This window comes from Andrographis paniculata, unplaced genomic scaffold (assembly GCF_009805555.1).
Source record: "Andrographis paniculata isolate CXL003 unplaced genomic scaffold, ASM980555v1 Contig32END, whole genome shotgun sequence".
NCBI lineage: Eukaryota > Viridiplantae > Streptophyta > Magnoliopsida > Lamiales > Acanthaceae > Andrographis > Andrographis paniculata.
Genome location: NW_026137565.1, coordinates 5,764,126 through 5,780,676, shown reverse-complemented (window position 1 = coordinate 5,780,676; position 16,551 = coordinate 5,764,126). Strand labels below are relative to the sequence as shown.

Here is a 16,551-nt window from a genome sequence, read left to right as displayed (position 1 = left end):
TATTATTTTTAGCAAAAGGGTAGGTTAATTTTGCCCCACATTAATATAATCAAACCTACTCAATAAAACCCTTATTATTATTATTATTTTGTGGGCTCACCAAAATTACCAATGAAGTGCATGTTTGTTGGGAATGAAGTATGAATAACAGCAACGAGGAATTCTTGTCATGCACAAACTGACAAACAAGCCCTCCAAACTTCCCCACCATTATTTGGATTTTGGACACATATTTTACGTACGAATGTACATGTATATATACATAAAAAAAATAATTTCTATTTTTTTGCTATACAATTATCACAGTTATTTGGATGTATAAGTACATTATTTTCTATTAGGGTTAAGTCATCATGATCCACGTGGCCACTATCCTCTTAGGTGTTTTTCAAACCCACACGAACGCACACCAAATTCTTTCCTTGACTTCCTTCTTTATTATTTCATTAATAAATTTTACTTTTCGTTTTTAATAATAATAATAATTAGTGATTAATGCGACATGTTGGTTTATATATATATATATATTTATTTATTTGCTGTAAGTATATTTAAGGCGCGTTTGGGCGTTTGTCCATCACTTGATATTATTGTGTCTTTCTTTTTGTTTTTCTGCAGTATAGATACGAAGACCTTTCTGCCGTCGTCGTCGGAGATGAGCAGTCTGAGCAACGTGGAGGCGAGGCTGCCGCCGGGGTTCAGGTTTCACCCGAGAGATGATGAACTCATATGCGACTACTTGGTTAAGTGGATGAACGGTAGCTCCCACCCTTTCCCTCAGCTCATCGAGGTTGACCTTAATAAGTGCGAGCCGTGGGACATTCCTGGTAAGTGCTGCTTCAGTTACTCCTCCTCGTAAACGTTCTCCGATCGGATGCATGATTTGCTTGCACATACTGGTTATGACTATATTAACGGTCTGTGGCTTGATTTGTGTTTTTCGTATTCCTCACGCGTGTTTTGCGGCGTGAAGTATTTGGAATTGACTCGCGAGCCTTTTGTTTAGTCGGAGGGATTCGATTTGGATTTAGATTATATGTTTTACTGATCAGATGAACGTTGATCGACTGTGTTTACATGTTTCCCGAGCTTTCGTTGGTAATTCATGTGCTGATTTGTAGTTGCAGTTTTCCAGATTCCGGCGATTAGGTTAGAGAAAAAAAATTGTGAGGTTCCGAGTAGAAATAAGAGGTTGTGTAAGTTTACTCCAGATATAGCCAATAACAACTGTTGAATACTGTGGCTGAGTGCTTCCGCCTGTGATGATCAAAGCAGTTTTGTCATTTCCTAGCGTCGTGATATTGTTCATCCGTGTAGCTCTCAGCATAGTCTAATCTACGTACAGCTCCTCTTGGTGTAATTTAATGTTTCTTCATTACTTTGCATACTTATTATTGCCAATATGCATATGGCTAGAAGAGAGTAAAATCCTGCATGTTCCTGTAGATGTTAGGCGTTTTCTCCTTCAAGATGTGTATTAGATTTTTGTCCGATTTCTCTTTCAATTGCCTTTTTGAAGAAGCTGACACTGTTGGCATTGTCTCAAACCAAACGATGGGGACAGCAATTCAAGATAAGGTAAAACTAAAGAGAGGAACTTGAAACCATACGCGTGGCCACCGTACAGTTTCTTGATATATATATGCACATCTGCATCCATAGTTTTTTACTTCCCAATAGTTGCTGAATTCACAGATGTGCCTTATTTTACTGCACCATTTAACCCTGAATCATGATTAAAACAACCTTGTTTATCCTGCAGAAAGTGCCTGTGTAGGAGGCAAAGAATGGTATTTCTTCAGCCAAAAGGACAGGAAATATGCCACTGGTCTGAGAACAAACAGGGCCACCGTCTCCGGCTACTGGAAAGCCACCGGAAAGGACCGATCCATCTCCCGGAAAGGAGCCCTTGTCGGAATGCGAAAAACACTCGTTTTCTACCAGGGCAGGGCTCCAAAAGGAAGAAAAACCGATTGGGTGATGCACGAGTTTCGTGTTCACAGAAACCATGGCCATTGCCAGAAATTATCCCCTCCTGTCAAGGTAAAAACAACTATACACATTTCCATTTCTCATTTTTCGTTAAATTATTGTTATTGCTATTATTATTAGTTAGTTATCTTTATTCTGCACACACCACACACATACGATATTATATTACATTAGTTACATATTAAAATATGTGTTCAAGATCAATTTTGTCAATATTGTGGACGTCATAGAGTTACAGGCTGTTTTCATATGGAAAAGGACATGTGAGAATATCTGCAAATTGTTTAACCCCCAAATTCCATCGTCACTAATCTTTCTGTCTCATATGCTTTGTCCTATCTGATCCATTCTTGATTACAATAATCATTCCTGAATTAATGTGCAGGGGGATTGGGTACTATGCAGAGTGTTCTTCAAAAGCAGAGCAGAAATTCCAGGAAAGTCCCTGCAGGATGCCACGTCATCATCCCCATCTCCATCTCCATCTCTATCTCTGCCACCTCTAATGGAACCCCCACAACCCTACATAACATTTGACCAGTCTCAGAGTCAAGAGGCCTGTGCTAGTGATCAACAGTTTCATGAGCAAGTGCCCTGCTTCTCCATTTTCAGCCCCACTTTCTCCTCCCACATAGACATGGCCATGAACCACCCACCCCACCCCAACCCCAAAACAACTACTCCAAATCTTGCACCACCCTACAACCCTTCTTGTTGTGACCACAAGACTCTTAAGGCCATTCTGAATCATCTTACCAAAATGGAGAGCCAACCTGACACTGACAATCTTTCCATCATGATGATGAAGGGCTCTCCTCCAACCTCTGACTGCAGCTATCTCTCTGATGTGGGTGGCCTCTGGAATCACTATTCTTGATCATCATCTGCATCGCATTCAATTCTACAAATATATATAATTATTGTCGGTTTGTTTGCTTGGCCTTTGGAAGATGGACAGCATGTGTAAATTAATCAACATTTGGTCATCTCTGCCTAATTTCTAAGTGATGAAATGTAGATTTTCAGTTTACTTTATGATCGATACATGTTTGAACTTACTGGTACCATTAGCATTTCTCCATAATTTATTTCTCCATTATTATTATTATTATTATTATTTATTTACCTGAAATCCCATACCATACCAGTGGATTTTATATTATTTTATTTTATTTATTGATGGAATGATTCCACTTGGATACTGCAGCTTATAGTTTATTGGTTGAAATTTCGATGTCTATGTGTTCAGTGTGTAGATGCTTTTTTTTTTTCTTTTAGAATAGTTTTTATTAGCTAACAAGGCTACCTACTTTTGATCTTTACGACTTTAAATAATCTTTAAAAAACTATTATCTGTGTCCTTTTTTTTATTATTATTATTAATTGTGCTGCTGAAATTCAAAGTCAAAATGATTCCCAAATGGTTATTACTTCTGCCTCACATATCTCTCTCAAAGCTAATGACACTTAGCCTACCTAATTAATTATTATCCAATGACGGTTAAATTTTAATTTCTGCTTCCAACTTGGAATAATTTATTTATTTAATCATTTATTTTTTCTTTAAAGTTATTATATTCAATCCGAAATTACAAATTGTTGATTAATCAGCTTTCTGGAGAGGACACATGTATGTATACATCAAACATCAATAAAATAATCACATAAATTTTATTAATTTTTTAAAAATAATAATGTATTTGCAATCAATCGACACCTGGAGTTTATTATAATTTTAAGTGATAAATAATTTCGATTTAACCTTATGATTGTGGAAAAAAAAAATGAAATCATACACAGTGCTAATTGCGTAATTAATGACCTAAAAATTTGGTTGCCAAACGCCACACAACAAATGTGTTACGTTACTCTTCAAATAAATATATCAGAATTATTTGACTATCACTTTCATATCCATCTAACACATTTCTAACTAATTAAATTAAATCAAATCAAATCAAATCAAATATTCACACTCACACATAATTTCTGGTTTTTCTTTCATTTGATATATTTTTTACTTTTTTATTTACTAATTCAAATAAAATATTTTATGATTTATATATATATATAAATTGCTATGGTTTGCATAGTTAAATTTTTGTATATATATAAAATATAGTCAACATATATATATATATATATATACACGTATTTTTAAGTTGGATGTCGGCTGCTAAAAATCGGCCTAGTCAATACAAATTAGACTTCCAATTAATTTTTTAACATCTATTTTTTAAAAGATTACTAATAGTATTTTTTTGTAAGTATTATATTTAATAGTACTAATTTTTGGAATGTATCCAAATGTTTATAATTTTTGCTTATACATTTGTGATTATAATTAATAGAATGATCACAAACAAAAAAGTAAAGATAAATTTATATATAAAAAAAAAATCATCAAAATTATACAGCCTTGAAACAAACCAGGGAAAATAAATACTTTCTATTTTAAAGATTATATTAAAATAATTTTATTTAAAATTTAATAAATATTTCTTATTAAAATGATTTGAAAGAAAGTATTTTTAAAATGCAACTGAACAAAACTCAAATGGTATTTTGGATTAATATTTTAAGTTTATTTATTTTCAATACACAATTTGTGGACCTTATATATTATGTAAAAAATATATAATTTTAAATATAAAAAATTTTGGATTAATTTCTTATTTATTTATTTTCAATTTTTAAATTATGTATTATTATTATTATATATATATTTAAAAATACTATATTATATATAAACATATATTTATACAAATTATAATTTACATTTCACAATTATTTTACTTTAAAAAATAAAGTTTAGAATACAAGCATATAAATGTATATATATTAGAAGAGCATCATATCACCCCATTTTTATTTATTAAAACCATACTAATAAATCAAGTTTTTATAAAAGATACTATATTTAAATAACATAATTTATTTACATTATCATATTAATTGTTTATATTACATTGCATAAATATTTTAATTTAAATTTGAATTATTTCAAAATTATTATATGTGTTTATTTAGTGATTATTTTTAATTTTTTACTATGCAATTTGTACAATTTGCAAACTATTATTATTATTATTATTATTATAAAGCAGTACATTAAATTTTCTATTTAAACAAATATTAAAAAATAAAATTTACAAAATTACAAAACAAACATATGACTATATTTTTAGTTATTTTTATTATACAATATATTTGTTTTGTGTTTTAGTTTAAAAGAATATTTTTCAATGTAAAATATAAATAATATACAAATAATAAGCTAAAAAAAAATTAAATAAAAAAAACACATTTTTTTCTAAAAAAAAATATAGGAATGTATATATACATATATATGTATTTTGTACAAATATCATATAAAACACTTATTCTGTATTAAAAAATAACATTGTATGACATCTTAGTTTGATTTGTTTTGAAATTGTTGGTTTGAAATTTTATTTAAATAAATATTTTATAAAAAATAATAAATTTTTATTGAAACTATAGAGTAAACAGAGGTGATTTCAAATTGAAATATTACAACTTTTTGTTTGGAAAATTCCCTAAAAACATTTACTATACATTTTTTTCTGCAGAAAAGGATTAAATTAATTTTTTTTATAAATTTACTTTTAAAATATGAATAGAATAAAATAAATATTTTTATGAGTTAGTGAAAATGAGTATAATAATTTTAATAATTTTATCATTAAGAATACAAAAAAATCAATAATTTGTAAAATTTTTATAGAATTAAAATAGCAATATTAGCCATTGGGTCCCACTTGTATCCATACCCACTAAATCCTGATGACATCACTACTCTGATTTTTCTTGCCTCGTCCTAAAGCCGTGTTTGCCTTTCGCTTAATGGACTTAGGAACTGGGCTTCGCAATTCCTCAAGAGCCAAACGAGGACTTAGTATCTGGCTGTTATGTGTGTGTGTTTGTATTTTGGCAATTGGTTTATTCTCTTATAAACTTATTATTAATATTTGCTTTTATATAAAATTTAAATCAAGTTCCTATTTAAAACTTAAAAATATCATATTAAAATGATTTCAATTCCAAAACAAATAAAATTAAAACAAACACTCTCGCACGAGTGGGGAACTGGCATTGACCTAAAATTCTCTTAATTGGATGGGTGTAATAAAATAGACTTTAGAGCAATTCTTCTTATTACTAGTACTATTTTTGTTTGTTTTGGTAGGCGATTTTAAAATAAAATCATAATTATTTATTCAATACAATTTTTAATACAAATATAATTTTTTTTTAAAAAAAAGCCTTAAATATATATATATTTTTATTTCAAATCAATTTCAAATCACAACCAAATAAACCACTACATTTAATTACCTCGAAATCCTTTTTTATTTATTTTCCCTTTCATATCCATTTCACCTCATTACTTCAATTATTTCTTTTAACACATATACCACGGAACTAGCTCATAAGTTTTGGAGGGCCAAAATATAAGTTTCTTTCAATCAATTCGATGTCATTTTTTTTTCTCTTTGGTGACATTGGTGTAAAGTATGAAATAATAATAATAATAATAATAATAATATGTTTGGAGAAAAAAAATTACATAATTATATAATTTTTTTTTAAAAAAAATGAATACCAGAACAAATTAACAAAACCACATAAATTTTATTATTTTTATGCAAAAATAAAAATAAAATTCAAAATTTGGGAGGAAAAATTATAAAAAATACATAATTTTTTTAAAAAAATTAAAAAGAAAGAAAAGAAAAACAAATTTTGGGGGTTGGGGAAGGTACCCCTAGCCCCAATATAGTTTGGTCCATAAATATCAATACATTTAACTCATTACTTTGATATATATATAGTTGTTTGATATGATATTTTATTAAAAAAATAATATATTTGTTACGTACGAAATTTAGAATTAGGTTAAAAGCCCAAGGTAAAAAGAAGAATGGGCCTGGCAATAGAGTTGATTGAACTGGCTGCAGGACATCGTGTGGAAATCAAGGAAAATACAGGACGGAAAGACTTCAGGTCGGAAGGTCTTCAGGTCGGTAGGTCCTCAAGACGGAAGGTCCTCAGGACGGAAGGTCTTCAGGTCGGGAGGTCCTCAAGACGGAAGGTCCTCAGGACGGAAAGACCTCAGGTCGGAAGGTCTTCAGGTCGGTAGGTCCTCAAGACGGAAGGTCCTCAGGACGGAAAGACATCAGGTCGGAAGGTCTTCAGGTCGGGAGGTCCTCAAGACGGAAGGTCCTCAGGACGGAAAGACCTCAGGTCGGAAGGTCTTCAGGTCGGGAGGTCCTCAAGACGGAAAGTCCTCAAGACGGAAAGACCTCAGGTCGGAAGGTCTTCAGGTCGGGAGGTCCTCAAGACGGAAAGTCATCAGGATGGGAAGTCCGCAGGTCGGGTAAACCGTAGATCGGATAGAAGGCGAAGTCGGGCAGAAGCGGAGGTCTGTCAAGAGGAAGGTCGGGCAAGGAAGAGGTACGGACAGACGCGGAGGTTTTCGGTCAAAGACGGAGGGCGGCTGATGCGGAGGTCGGCCCAAGTGAGGTCGGGCGAAGAAGCAGGTCGGGCGAAGGACGAAGTCGGGCCAAAAGGGCGGAAGGTCTGTGGTCGGCTCAAAGAGTGAAATATAGGGATAATTTTGGTCTGCTGAGGACACGTGTCAGCAGGAGAAGGGTTGGAAGACGGTTGGGAAGGAGACGTTGTAACCGTTCGGGCGACGGTTTTCAGTACGTTTTCTTCAAAGAATATTTAAGAATTTGGATCATCATTTGGCAAGGCATCTTCAATCAACTTCAACAAAGCAAAGTCAGATTTGGGGATCACCACTTTAAATTTCAGTCTTTTATTTTCCAGTTTATTTTCTGTACCATACAGTGTCTAGAGATTCCTAATCTCAGGCACTAATTAATCAAGTTTAAGGATATTTTCTATATCTTTGAATTTTACTTTATTTTTGTTGAAAAATTACATCAACAATATTTTTATTGACAAGATGACTAAAGATTTTTATTGATAAATATATATATATAACCAAACCTTTGTGTTTTGGTATGTTTAGGTGTGTTTTGAAATAGTAGAAAAATTAAATTATATGAATTGCTTTCTATATAATATAAATAGATATTTGAATTTATATTTTGTAGAAAATATTTTTTTTTTTGTATCTAATGTATGAAAATTGGATATATGATTAAATTATTAATAACAACAATAGTTGGAAAAAAATTAAAGAAAACACAACCAAATTAATTTTTTATTTGTTCATTTCATTTAATTTTATATATGTATTTTTATACTACAAAGAAAATTGATTACATGGTAAACATTGAGGGTGTGTTTGTTCGGAGGATTGAATTTTAAATACACTATTTATCTCATTTTTTCCCCAAAAATATCAAATCAAATATCTATATTTTATTTTTTATAGTATACTTCCTCCGTCTCAATATAATAAGTTTTGTTTATCATTTTTATCCGTCCCAAAACAATAGTTTAATTTCCATAAATAACCATATCACCATAAAACTATCATTATTTTTTCATTATTATTACACAATTGACACTACTTTTTACATTAATATACTCACAAGAGCAAAAAAATCATTTATCCTTACTTTTTACCGACTACCAATATAATATCAATATTCCTTAAATCCCATGTCCAACACAACAAGACTATACTTTTGGGACGGATGGAGTATTAAAAATCAATTTTACATTCAAAACATCACATTTACACCTATTTATATCACATCATACAACTATTCAAATTCAAAATTTTTACCGTTCAAATCTCAACTGAAAATCCAAATCCCCAAACAAACACCCTAATATTAAAGTAGAGAGTTAGGTTATGTGTTTTATTATCGTAATTTTGTTAAATAAAATTCAATAATTGTGCTCTCCCGAGATGTAAGGGATTCTTGAAAGCAACTCGTCACCAAACTTACCTATAATTTCTTCATTTTCTTTTGTCTCTATACGCTCCAATTCTTTTAAATTTCGGACATAATTTCACTCCCGATGCTCTATTTGCCGACCAAAGAGTGCCCGATTCTTAAATATTATAGGTTTCTGTTCATTACAATCCAATTAGAGTAGAATTTGAAAAAATAAAATATAAAAACATAGAAAAAAAAAATGATTAGGGTCTAATTCCGAAACCCAGAAAACAAAGTTAGTAACTTGTATTTGTTTGAGATTTTGGATTTTGAATTGAGATTTAAATAGTAAAATTTTTTAACGCGAACAGTTGTATGATGGGGTATAATTAGGTGTTGATGTTATGTTTTAAATATAAAATTAATTTTTAATATAATAAAAAATATATTTGATTTAATATTGCTGGGGCGGAGAAAATTGAATTAATAGTAAAATTTGAGGGGAATCCCTGATACAAACACACATAGTGGAATTTGAATATTGAGTATTCCTTTGGATTGTGAAATTTTTAATTAAATGTTTGTTTATTTAGTTTTTCTTTATTCAATTTAAAAATATTTATTTATTTATTTATATATTTATATTCAATTATTTTTTTTATTTTAAAATATTAAATAAATATACTCATACTTTGGTATTATTTATGTGGATTAATTTTCTCAATTTGTACTATGCTAAAGAAGTGTGTTCAATTCTACTGTCTGCTTTCGACCATTTATTTGTCTAATCTTTTCCTTCATTTTTCTTGTTTATCACAAAAATAAATAAATAAATAAAATACAAACTTTACCATAATTTCTGCAAATGATTTTTGTTTTGTTTAGTTTAGTCAATTAGATTTGGCTGATGATAAATAATTCGATATTCAATATTAATTATCTGTTTGAAATTTTGGGTGCATAATATCTTCTTGGATAAGGTTGAATTATATTTATGATGGAATTGATAATTGACATCATATATTCAAATGCCATTTTCCTATTCAAAATAAATTGTACGGATGATACACTAATTATATATATATATATATATATTTTATGACTTGGAATCTGCAGCTGCTATCCGAAATTGCGCACCGAGTAACTATATATTATAGTTAGTTGTTGTGCCAAATCTATAACATATTGAAGCCAAACACAAAACTTAGAACTCATATATATATATGTATGTATATTCTCTTTGTCTGGTTGGAACTTATTTATTTTGTCCTTTGTAAAACATTTCACTAAAATAGGATTTGTTTGCTTGAGATTTGAATTTGTATTTTAGTTTTAGATTTTTGGTTTTACTAGTTATTTGGATATAATATTATGTAAATATATATTATATAAAATTTTAAAAATAATATAATAAAAATATTGAAATCAAATTTCAAATATGATTTTCACTTATAAATAGCCTCTTAATATTATGGCAAGTATTTAGGGTGTGTTTCTTTAGAGAGGTTTGGGGAATTTGGGTTTGAGTTTGGTTTTTATTTGTTGTTCTTTTTTTGTGTTTGAGTTTGGTTGGGTTCTGGGAGTTTTGATGTATATTGATTTGATGGATAATGAATAAAATAATACAAATGTGTATTAAATTTAATTGATAAAATTTATATTGTATGATTTGATTATGAATTTATATTATACCCAATATATATATACATTTAAATTTTCGTTTATTCGTATTATAGAAAATTTTATTCTAATAACATATACACTGTATATATTTTTTTATCTTATAATTATTATAAATATTAAATAAATATAATATTTGAAAAAAAAATATTTTGCTACCATTTGCAGCAAACGTCGGAGAATGGAGTTGGGATTTGAATAGTAAAAATTTTGAATTTGAATAATTGTATGATGTGATATAAATAGGTGTTGATGTGATGTTTTGAATGTAAAATTGATTTTTAGTATAATATAAAAAATAAAAAATAGGTATTTGATTTGATGTTTTTGAGGGAAAAAAATTAGATGAATAGTGTAAATCCAATCCAATCACCTAAACAAACACACCCTAAACAAGAAAACAATAAAAATGAAAAATACTAATGTTGGACATAAGTTTAATTTAAAATGGGCTATGTAAATATATAGCCATAACTCGACTAATTAAATATTGGGCTTTGTAGTATAGTAAATATAACAAAATGGGCTCAGTTTTGGAAGCCCAAATCCAATAATGGGACGAATAGGCCTAAAATAAGTAAATATAACCAAGGCCCAGGAGACGTGTCGAATATTGATTCGCGTTCTTTTTCATTTAAAAAAAATATATTTATAATTAAAAATTATATTTGCACAGGTGATAAGAATCACGAAACATTCTATCTTTATTATTTAAATAATGGTAATAATATATAGTGAAAAAGAAAGTGTTGGCAGTACCTACTCTCGGTGTCACGTGATTAATTAATTTAAGTGCATCTTCTCGTCAAATATGAATTAACTAATTAGTTGGTTAGTTTGGATAATTTGGATTCAAAATTTAGGGTGTGTTTGATTCAAAATTTAGGGTGCGTTTGTCTGACGGTTTTGGATTTTGAGTTAGAGATTTGAATAGTAAAAATTTTGAATTTAAATAATTGTATAATGTGATAAAAATAGATGTTGATGTGATATTTTGAATGTAAAATTAATTTTTAGTATAATATAAAAAATAAAAAATATATATTTAATCGGATATTTTTTGAAAAAAAATGAAATAAATAGTAAAAATAAAATCCAATCTCCCAAACAAATACATAGTATATATATTTTTTATAAAATTCAAATAATAAAGATTACGTCTAGACAAAAAATTTTAAATTTTTTTTTTTGAAATTTTTGAAATTTTAAAACAAAAAATAAATAATTAATATTTTATAAGAATAAAAATATATTTGATATAGTGTTTAAAAAATAAATAAATAAAAAGAGCCAAAATTTTCTAATTCCAACAAATGTTACATTATGACATTAACCCTAAATAAGACAGGACAGGCAGACATTAATACACACAGACACTACACTATGCTTTCTCTCTCTTGCCTTCTCTTCTCTCTCTCATCATTGCATCTTTTTTATATCTCTCTCTTGCACACTCTCTCTCATCATGTCTCGAGTCGGCTCCACTTTTCTCTAACATCTTCTTTTCCTTTATCGTCTCCTCTGAATAAGTGTTAGTACAAGCCTAGGGTTCTACTTTCTCCCTCCTTTCTGTGCGTTGCATTATAATTAGAGGGACTCGGGCTTGCGATTTTGGTTCAGAGAATACGTTCTGGTTTTCGTTTCCTTCAGTTTCAGTTTCATTTTTTGAGTTTGTGCGTGCTGTGTATGTAGTTCCGCGGGTTTCTGGCTTTTTGCTACTTTTTTTTGGGGGGGAGGATATTTGATGGAGGTTCTTTTGAGTGGGTATTGTTGGGGTCAAAAGAAAGTGGAAATGCTGTGACTTCATTTATGAGGTTCTTGCTTTGTGGAAGACGTACATGTGAAGCAATTTATGCTGTTTTAGTTGCACTTCTTACTAATTTCATGCTGAGGCTCATTAATCTTGGCTTTTGACTCTGCGGTGAGGGAAGATTTTGGATATCTATGGCTTTTGTTTAATGCTCCCTGCATGTCCAGCAATCTGGATTCACAATTCGGATTGCTTGCTTGCTTGCTTGTGATCACGAGAACTTAGACTTCATTGTAGCTCAAGTACCTTTTGGAGATTGAGACTTACAAAATTTTATATATATATATATATATGGAATATGGACATAGTACCAGGCATTTGTGTATTGCGTTTGATCTTTGGAGTTAAGTTTGGGGTTTATTAACCAAAATTTTGGGTGTGACTGGTGATGGAGGATATTGGATTATTCAATCAAGGTTGGAAATGGTTGCAGTCAAAGGCTTGTTGTTCTGTGTCAAGAGCTGCTTTGAGCTGTTTAAGAGACAAAATTGGGATTTTTATGGAGAGGCATTGGCCAATGGTTTGTTGTGGGTGTTCTAAACTTGGAAGCAGTTTTCTGCTGTTATTGGTTTTTTGGAGGAACTGTGTTGTTTCTGGATTCAAGTCTTTTATTGGGCTGGGATCGGCCGCTCTGCTTATCATAATGTGGAGTTGCTTTCTAAGCTTAACATCGATGACGTGCCTACTCTACGTGCTTCTTAGTATGGTATACTCCAGTTATTATGAATACACTGCATTTTGTATTTTAGTATTTGTCTCTTAGTCTATAAATTTATTGATCTGCTATCTGTTTGCAACTATTTATCTGAATATTTTCTGGCTTGATGCTCTTGAATCGTTGTTGTAAGCAAAGGAAAATTGCGTATGTGGGGTTAGTGGAAGTTGTTATGTAAGCTCTATACTGTTACTCGATGAAGACAGGTGCTCCTCTCTCCTACAGCAACTTCCAAAATGATAGAATGAAATATTTAAAGCATTGTTGGAACAATTACTTGAACTGTCAGCAGTTTCTTAACATGGCATTGATGAAACAATGTCTATGCTTATGTGTTCGCACAGTTAGACCTGAATCATGGTGCTTATGCTCTCTTGACTCCTTGAATCCATTCTATTTGATGCATAAATTATCTGTGATTCAGTGTCTTTTTGGGAAAAAACAAAGAATATGAGTAGTTAAAGCATGAACTTTCCATCTACTTTTATATGTCCGTTTCCATATAGATCAACTAAACTGAATATGTTATCTGTCTTATAGAACATTCTACATCACCATTTTAAATTTTACATGTAAAGGAAAATGATCCATTTAAATATATACTTCTATCTGATAGCTCCTCAATTTGTTTTTAGAGTTCCAATCATTCTATTTCTTTGTGCTGCTGCTTGTGTGACCGTTGAAACCTTCACTCTGCTGGAGTGATAAATTCAAACACATTTTCTCCTTTTTAAGCAATGTAAATGCAAATGGGATTGCATATGACACTTGCATTTATGGTACATCTGAGTTAACTTAGATGCTATTATACTCTCATCGTGGGTGTTTGAAATATCTGGTTTTAAATGCGTATGTGTTCGAATATTATGTGCATTCTTGTTTATTAATTTGCTTATGATCAATTTGTAGTAAAGAACACTTGATGCCGGTTTATTTTCCCCCTATTATCATGATGATTTATGAGCTGAAGGTTCCCCTTGCTATGTTTTAGCAAAAAAATTTTAGTAGAGTGTTCTGATTGTTGGAATGCATTTCAGGGAGCAGCTGGGGTTACTGTTCAGTATTTAGGCTACACCCCTGGACTTTTTATCGTGGGGCTGTTTGCTATTTTGATTTTGTGGATGTATGCTAACTTTTGGATAGCTGGTACCTTGTTCGTAGTTGGTGGTATGCCTTGATTCTTTTCTTTTTATTTTTCCTTTTCAATTTGTGTATTTATATATAAGACCTTGCATTAGCTTGTTCCTATGCACTAATGTTTCTTGTTTGACCTGCTGTTACAAGCTTGATTTTGTGAAATGCAGGTTATCTATTTTCATTGAATCATGCACGTATAGTGGTTTTATTGGCAACTCTATATGCTGTGTACTGTGTGAGAGTTCGAGCAGGTTGGTTTGGAGTTTTTCTTGCGATTAACCTTGCCTTCTTATCACATGATGTATTGAACTATTTGATCAAATGGGGCGACACTCTAAGTGAAAATAATCACTTCGAGGATCATAAGGAATCTTGCACATTTACAGAAGATAGTTTCTCTTCGGAGTGTGAGTATCCTGCTCCTACCGAAGTAAAAGGAGAAGATGAAAAGTTGAATTCATTTAAATCAGCTACCAAACCTGCAAGCCCGTCATCATTTTATGAAAACCCGAAAGAAGCTGCTGTGAAAAAAGTGGTTAGAGAAGATGTGAATTCTGTAGTTGAGATGCAGAGAATTATAAGAAGTGCCAATCACTATGAAGCACTTGGATTTCCATGCCAAAAGAAGATCGATGTTGTGTTACTGAAGAAGGAATATCATAAAAAGGTTTGCTTTTTCACTTCTTCTGTTTGTCTGGCCTAAATTGGATCGATTATTTTGGCTATGTTGATGCTTGTAGAGGTGTCAGTGCTGCAAGATGCATGTCTTCTCTGCCTTTAATTTAATATCTTATTCACATCGAGATTTCTATTTGATTCAATAATGAAATGTATGACATCTCAATATTCTACAAAGCACTGCTGAGATATCTTTTCTTTGAATAACATTTTTGTTTAATCTTTTCCTAGGCCATGCTCGTGCACCCTGACAAAAATATGGGTAGTCCACTGGCAAGCGAATCATTTAAGAAACTTCAATGTGCATACGAGGTAGTAACAATATCGTCAGTTCACTAACCTGAAATAGAACCTTTGGCTGCTGTTTTAATTGTACAATTATCATGCAAATCTCACTTGATGGCAGGTTCTTTCCGATGATGTGAAGAAGAGGGACTATGACGAACAGCTCAAAAAAGAAGTATCTAGGTGTGTAATGCGAAAATCATCTAGCACTTCTCATCAGGTAAAGCATATGCTGCATCAAGTAATGGCTTTTTGACATTATTACGAGTGAAGAACGAATTGAGAAATTTATAATTTTTCTTCTGTGAAACAGAATCCTGCTGATGTTTGCTCGGAGGATTCAAGGCGAATACATTGCACGAAGTGTGGCAACTCCCATGTCTGGGTTTGTACGACTAGAAACAAAGCTAAGGCGAGATGGTGTCAGGATTGCTGTCAATACCATCAAGCCAAAGATGGCAATGGATGGGTTGAGTACAAAGGTTCCCTCGTATTTGACCGCCCTCAAAAGGTATGGTTCGTGTACTGAGTTGCCTTCTTCATTAACAGTTGAAGAATACGATGTTTAATTGCTATACGTAGGTGGAGATACCTCGTGCTTTTGTATGTGCTGAAGGCAAAATTTTCGATGTTTCTGAATGGGCTATATGTCAGGTTAGTCTAAACGATTCACTTTTAGGTTGAACATCCAACATTGCTTTCCTTTCTTGCTCTTACATAAAGAACCAAGATTATCCATTAAGCACATTTCTTTTCTTGAAAATTCAGGGGATGGCTTGCAGGCCAAACACCCATCGGCCGAGTTTCCACGTAAACATGGTTGGGTTGGATAAGTCGTCGAGGAGGTCCAACTCAAGTAGGTATCCATGGGATTTGGACGCCGAGATGATGGATGAAGACGACGACTTTGAATTGTGGCTCCAGCAAGCCCTTGCTTCCGGAATATTCTGCGAATCTTCGAAGCACAGGAAAAGCTGGAGTCCCTTCAAGCTCCCGCAGAAAAAGGGGAAGAAGCTTTGGCGTCGAGCATCTTAGAGAAGAACAACAACAGCATCTTAGAGAAGAACAACAACACGATTCCGGTATCATCACCATTACTAGTAGGCTGCTCATCTTGCTGCTTATCATATACTTGTTTCTGTAAATAATCTCGTCGTTGTCGAAATCGATCGGGTTTGCGGTTGCGCAGCTTCAACAAGAGCTTGAAATATAAGAACAGCTTAGCCATGGTGTTTGTGTTTGTGTACATTCATTCATAAAAGTATTATGCATAAAACTGCAGATGAAATAAAGCATGGCCTTTTTGTGCTTTCTTCTTCTTCGATGTAATTGATTTTCTTTCTTTCTTATACGAATGTTTCTCACCTTTC

General features: G+C 31.6%; 2 protein-coding genes across 6 annotated transcripts; both read left to right on the top strand.

Annotated features, from left to right (window-relative positions):
• The first annotated feature begins 573 nt into the window (after nt 1–573).
• On the top strand, nt 574–3,191 carry LOC127247161 (NAC domain-containing protein 21/22-like). The gene is made up of 3 exons (XM_051268896.1): nt 574–827; nt 1,763–2,043; nt 2,378–3,191. Exons 1-3 carry the CDS (start codon nt 656–658, stop codon nt 2,867–2,869), a joined length of 945 nt encoding a protein of 314 aa, XP_051124853.1. The 5' UTR covers nt 574–655; the 3' UTR covers nt 2,870–3,191.
• Nucleotides 3,192–11,938: 8,747 nt separating this feature from the next.
• Nucleotides 11,939–16,499, top strand: LOC127247129 (uncharacterized). 5 transcript variants are annotated; one of them, XM_051268856.1, is made up of 9 exons: nt 11,939–13,072; nt 14,119–14,248; nt 14,386–14,469; nt 14,605–14,885; nt 15,128–15,208; nt 15,303–15,401; nt 15,495–15,692; nt 15,764–15,835; nt 15,950–16,499. In XM_051268856.1, exons 1-9 carry the CDS (start codon nt 12,755–12,757, stop codon nt 16,214–16,216), a joined length of 1,530 nt encoding a protein of 509 aa, XP_051124813.1. In that variant the 5' UTR covers nt 11,939–12,754; the 3' UTR covers nt 16,217–16,499. The 5 variants fall into 5 exon arrangements, with proteins under 5 accessions (XP_051124813.1, XP_051124812.1, XP_051124815.1 ...); XM_051268855.1 differs by having other exon boundaries at nt 14,386–14,885; XM_051268858.1 differs by having other exon boundaries at nt 12,931–13,067; nt 14,386–14,885.
• Nucleotides 16,500–16,551: the final 52 nt, after the last annotated feature.